This window comes from Wasmannia auropunctata, unplaced genomic scaffold (genome assembly GCF_000956235.1).
Source record: "Wasmannia auropunctata unplaced genomic scaffold, wasmannia.A_1.0 LD336076.1, whole genome shotgun sequence".
Taxonomy (NCBI): Eukaryota; Metazoa; Arthropoda; class Insecta; order Hymenoptera; family Formicidae; genus Wasmannia; species Wasmannia auropunctata.
The window spans coordinates 6,214,789-6,220,467 of NW_012026814.1; the positions used below are offsets into that span (position 1 = coordinate 6,214,789).

Below are 5,679 nucleotides of genomic sequence, written 5' to 3' on the forward strand. Positions count from 1 at the left end.
GTCGCTAAAGGGGCGCACGCGACGAGACTCTGACACTAAAATGGCGTTCACGTCCTCAGAGTGCGAGCAGATTCTCGATCAGCCCGTGGCTTTACACACGCTAAAGAGGGTCACCTCACCGGCACGATCCTCGTCTCTGCTTCCCTGGCAGCAGGTCCGACAGCGGCTCGTTCCTCCTCGCTCTCGCCAACGCACTCTCTCGCTCTCTCTCTCTTTCGCTAGCTTGATCGCTCCGCTTGACCGCACGCTCGCCTCGGTCGTTCGCACGCAAAAGCGGCGTAGATCGCGTTCAATTTGCGATCGATGCCTGCACCCCAGCCCGGGGGTGCGCAACACAGCGGCGCAGTCGGCCGCGACCAATCACGGCGCCGCGGGGGTCCTGCCGTGGCACGGGCGTAATCAGGCGGCTTGACGTGTGGGCGCCTCGCGCCCTCGCGAGGTCGCCCCATATTCGGGATGTGGCGGCGTGGTTTCATATGGGCTCGTCCTTTGCCCTTGTATTCCGAGGCGAGTTGGCCATCTCGCCCCGGCAGCTCGCGGCGATGGCCCCGGGCCCTGGGGAAATCGCCGGCCGTATCGCCCTTCGCGGGCCTCCGTTCCAACGCCCGCCTTCCCGGTCGCGCTCCTGGCGGGTCTAGCATCCTTGCGCGGCCACGCGCTCCACGCGTGCGTGCTCGCCGCGTGCCCGGTGCGTGCCCCCGTAGCTCCTGCGCCAGGTCGCCCGTACTCCAAGCTCTTTCCGCTGTCAGCGACCTTGACTCCTTTCCTCCGTCGCCCCGTTCGTCCGGTGAGGTGCCGCGGTACATATAAGAGGTTCAAAGCAAATTAATCAAATGCACGCGTTTCAAGTTCGGGCCTCCCGGAGATTTCGGGCCTCCCGGAGATTTCGGTCTCCTATCGACAATGCAGCTGCCGGTCCCGTAAAAAGGGGCGCGAACCCGCGCCTTGTGACGGCGGCGGGACGCTGCTCCGCCGCAGCGGATTGCGGCGTCACAACTCCCCCATGCCAAGAGAGACCGTGCCAGCTCAGCGATCCCTCTCGAGCCACGGGCTGTCGAGGAAGCGATTAACATTGTTGCCGTGAGCGACCGAAACCTTCCAAGGGAGGGTCCCTTCTCAGGACGATCATACAATACAAAAAAAACAAAAGCAAGCGAATAAAATAAGATGAACAAAATCAAAAGAAAAATCAGCGAAGCGGGGGAAGGTAAGAAAATTACTCCTCCGCTTCAATCCTCACTGTACGGCCGTAGTCTATTCGAGCCTCCCCGAGGTCGTCGCGGACCGATCTCGACTTCCTGTCGGCGGAATCGCCTCTCGTTCCTCGCGCGCAGGTCCGCAGTTTCGCAAAGAGGGATCGGGGTTCGGGGAAGCAGACAACACCACTCCGGTTTAGCAAGATACAAAACTTTATTTTCCCGAGTCCCACTTTAGAGGATCTCCGTTGCCAACAAAAATTGGTTTTTCGGGAAGTCCGCTTGAAACAAAAAGGACGCAGCTCAGCGAGATAGACAAAACAAAGAGAAAATGCTCAATCGAAGAGAACGAACAAGATAAAACAAAAAAAATTAAAGAGGAGGCTCAATCACAAAAGAAAAGAAAACTTATCGGTGAATCGGCACCGTCCCACACACACAAAAAAACAAACAAAAAAACAAAACGATAGACGAAAGCAATGGGCGCACGATAGACTAGAGAAAAAAAGAAAAAGTCGCGGTTCTCGGGACGCCCGTTGTACTCGAAAGAAAAAAAAACAGGGGGGGGTGTCCGGCAGCCACAGGTGTTAGCCCTCCGTCGTCTCGGTTTTCCCCCTACTGATCGCTCTCGTCTGGGAAGGCCCCTTTCGGCAGCCAGGTGACCCTGTCCCGTAGACTGCCCGGCCTCTTGCTCGGCCGCCGAGGAGGGTCTGGTCCCGGGTGTCCCCTTCCGGGAGCCCAAGGTCCCTGGGCCAACCAGGCCTCCCCGCACTACGGGCACGTCTTGATGGTATAGCCGGGCTCACCACACCGGAAGCAGTACTGTATGGCGACTTGCCGTCGCTTCGGGCAGCGGTCCTGGTAGTGCTCGCGGGATCCACAGGCCCAACATCTCTCCTCGTAAAAGGCCCGTGCGGGGTATTCCTTGGGCACCTCGCGGCGTGCTCTCATCCCGGGCTCGGTCTTGACGGCCACCGGTTTCTCCGCGAGGCGCCCGCGCCACCACTTCGCAGCGGGCCTCCGCCGCGCCTTTAACGACGACTCCGGCAACTTCCACCTGCACAGCTGCCCCTTCGCTCGACGCCCGCTCCCGCTCCGCCTGGCTCTCTTTGAGGAGCCTGAGCAGACGCTCGTAACGCTTCCCGGGCTCCCACATCCCTAACGCACACGACACACAAACAGACAAACACTTACAACCACTAATCCACAGGCTCGAGGTACGGTTTCAAGTCCTTCACGTGTACCTTGCCGACAACGCTACCCGTCAAATCGGCGAGTTCGTACACGACCGGCGACAGAATGCGCCTTATGACAAACGGACCGTGAAACTTCTTAGTCAACTTAGCCGAGAAATGCTGCGCTCCCGACGACAATACTCGGTGACGCTTTAAGACCTGCTCTCCGACCGCGAAATGTCGGTCGCGGTGGTGCCGATTATAATACTTGGCTTGCCTCTGTTGGGCGGTCTCGAGATTTTCGCCCACCCATTCCTGCAGCAGTTCGAGGCGCTCCATGCGGTCTCGCCATCCGGCAGGGTCGGCCCTGACTACGTCTACGGCGGCCTCGACTTCATCGCGTTTCCAACCCACCGGTATCGGTTCTCGCCCAAAATTCAGAAAGGCAGGCGTTGCTTGCAGGGACGTGTGGTGCGCGGAATTGTACGCAAAACGAAACTCGCTTACATGTTGATCCCAGTCGCGATGATCTCGTTCGATAAACGCCGTTATCATTGTTTTTAAGACGCGATTAACTCGTTCGACGGGGTTGGCTTGGGGGTGATACGGCGGAACCGTCGTGTGATGAATCCCGTACTGCTCTGTTAACGCGCGCAGCTCCCGATTTACGAACTCGGTACCGTTATCTGTCAGCAGTACTCGCGGCGCGCCTCAGCGGAAAATAACCAGATCTTTGATGGCTTCGCGAATGTTCTTTCCGGTAGCCTTGCGAAGCGGACGGCACTCGATCCACTTGGTAAATAAGTCTTACAAGACCAGTAGATACGCGTGCCCCGTTCGGCTCACCGGCAGCGGTCCCATAACGTCCGCCGCGACTACCGTCCACGGTGACTCGATAACGCGCCGTCCCATCAACCCGGCCGGCACGTCCTGCTCGACTTTCGTGCGCTGACACGTGCCGCACCGCCGCACGTAGTTCGCAATATCCCGAAACATTCGCGGCCAATGGTACCGCGTCGCGACGCGTTGGTACGTCTTGTCGACGCCGAGATGGCCAGCATGCGGGGGATCGTGGTTTTCGCGGATAGCCTCGCGACGCGATTCCGGCGGCAACACGAGTTTCCATTCGTCTCGATCTCCGATTACTTCCGACATCGCGCGCGGCTTGCGGAAGTACAGACCATCGTCTCGTACGCGCCAGTCCGAGTGTCTCTCCGGGTGTTTCGTTATAGCCTCCACGCGACTATTGTACCACTCGTCCGCGGTCACTACGGCAGCGCAAAGTTCTTCGTCGGATTCATACATGCGCGACAACGCGTCCGGCACGTGGTGCATCGCCCCTTTCCGATGTTCGATTTCGTACTCGTACTCAAGCAATTCTAGAGCCCATCGCGCTAACCGGCCTGTCGGATTCTTCAGGTTATGCAGCCACCGTAGGCTGCTATGGTCGGTAATAACTTTAAACGCGTACCCCTCTACGGGCGGAACTTCTTAATTGCCCATACCACCGCAAGGCACTCCTGTTCTGTCGTGGAGTACTTTTTTTCGGGATCCGACAGCGCGCGGCTCGCGAACGCGATCACGTGCTCAGATCCTCCGACAGTCTGTGTTAACACCGCCCCCAAGCCAACCGAGCTCGCGTCCGTCTGTACGACGAACGGAAGACCGAAATCCGGACACGATAGCGTAGGGGGAGTCGTTAGACAAAGCTTAATTGAGTCAAAAGCTTGCTTTTGCTCATCCCCCCATTCCCAAGAGCGGCCCTTCTTTAAAAGACGGGTCACCGGCTCTAATCGCGTGGCGCATTGCGGTATAAAGCGCCTATACCACGAGGCCATCCCTATGAAGCGGCGTAGTTGTTTAATGTTTTTCGGCGGAGGATAATTTAAAATCGCGATCATTTTATCCGGATCGACAGTAAGGCCTTCTTTCTGTACGAGGAAACCGAGATATTTTACTTGCGCTCGACAGAATTTGCTTTTTTCCGGGTTGATAGTAAGCCCCGCCTTTCGGATTCGTTCGAATACCCTCTTCAGCCACGCGAGATGCTCGTCAAACGTTTGTGTAACGACAACGATGTCGTCGAGATACGCGAACGCATGGGGTTCCATTTCGGGCCCTATCAACCGATCTAGCAATCTCTGAAATGTCGCGGGGGCTCCCGTCAGACCGTACGGCATCCTTGTGAAATGGTAGAGTCCTTTTCCCGGAACCGTGAATGCCGTATATTCTTTACTGCCCTTTTCCAGCGGGATCTGGAAGTAGGCTTGACTCAAGTCGACAGTCGATATGTAACGCGCCGATCTCAATTTGTCTAGTATTGCGTTCATATATGGTAATGGATACGCGTCTTTTTTCGATACGCTATTCAATTTTCGAAAATCTAGACAAAATCGATATGTTCCGTTAGGTTTCTTAATCATGACTATCGGCGTTGACCATTCGCTTTTCGACGGCTCTATTATTTCGGCCTCTATCATTTTGTCAACCTCCGCGTAGATTGCCTCTTGTATTTTCGGCGATACCGCATAGTATCGTTGCTTTATCGGCCTACTGCCCCCGACATCTATGCGATGCTCCGTCAACGTGGTTGCCCCGGGTTTTGACGGATCTCCCGTAATCTCCGCTTTCAAAAACTTTGCCAACCGCTTGGCCTCTTTATCTGACAGCTCGCTTAAACCGCACGACGCTAATTTTACCTTTTCTTCAATGGGCGCAAGATCCGACGCGATCGCTGCTTCATCTGTTTTCGGGAGAGACTCGTTTTTCGTTCCTACCTCCCCGTGAGTCGTGCCCCCCCCCCCGCAGTGTCTCCCGTGGCTAACGAAGCCGCGAGGGAGTGTGTCGATACCTGCTCAAATGGGTACTGTCGCGAAAAATTTTCTTGAAACCCCACGTACCCTGCACGAAGTCCATCACTAAACCGAAAGCCCGAAAGAAATCTATGCCGAGAATGCACGGTAGCGCGAGCGTCGGCAACGCGTACACTCGTATCTTTCGCGACTTGTTTTCTAACTCGAATGGAAGCTCGACCTCCCCTTTAATCCGCGTGGTTTGGTTGGTCGCGGTCGTTACCCTCTGGTCCGGGGCCCGCACGAAACGATACCTTAAACTTTCCACCAAACCGATAGCCTCTGAACCTAATATGGTACGACTTGACCATGTATCAGTGTTGCCAACCGTACGATTTTGCTCGTACAAATACGATAATTTAGGTCTTTTTACGATGTACGATCTAAAGAGTGGGATCGTACTTAAAAATACGATAATTTTGTTTGAACAACCAAATTTGTCTTTTTACTTGGCCT

General features: G+C 55.7%; 1 protein-coding gene across 1 annotated transcript; it reads right to left on the bottom strand.

Moving 5' to 3' along the window:
- Positions 1-2,395: 2,395 nt before the first annotated feature.
- Positions 2,396-2,926, bottom strand: LOC105449536. Its single transcript, XM_011688793.1, has one exon. It carries the CDS (start codon positions 2,924-2,926, stop codon positions 2,396-2,398), a length of 531 nt encoding a protein of 176 aa, XP_011687095.1.
- Positions 2,927-5,679: the final 2,753 nt, after the last annotated feature.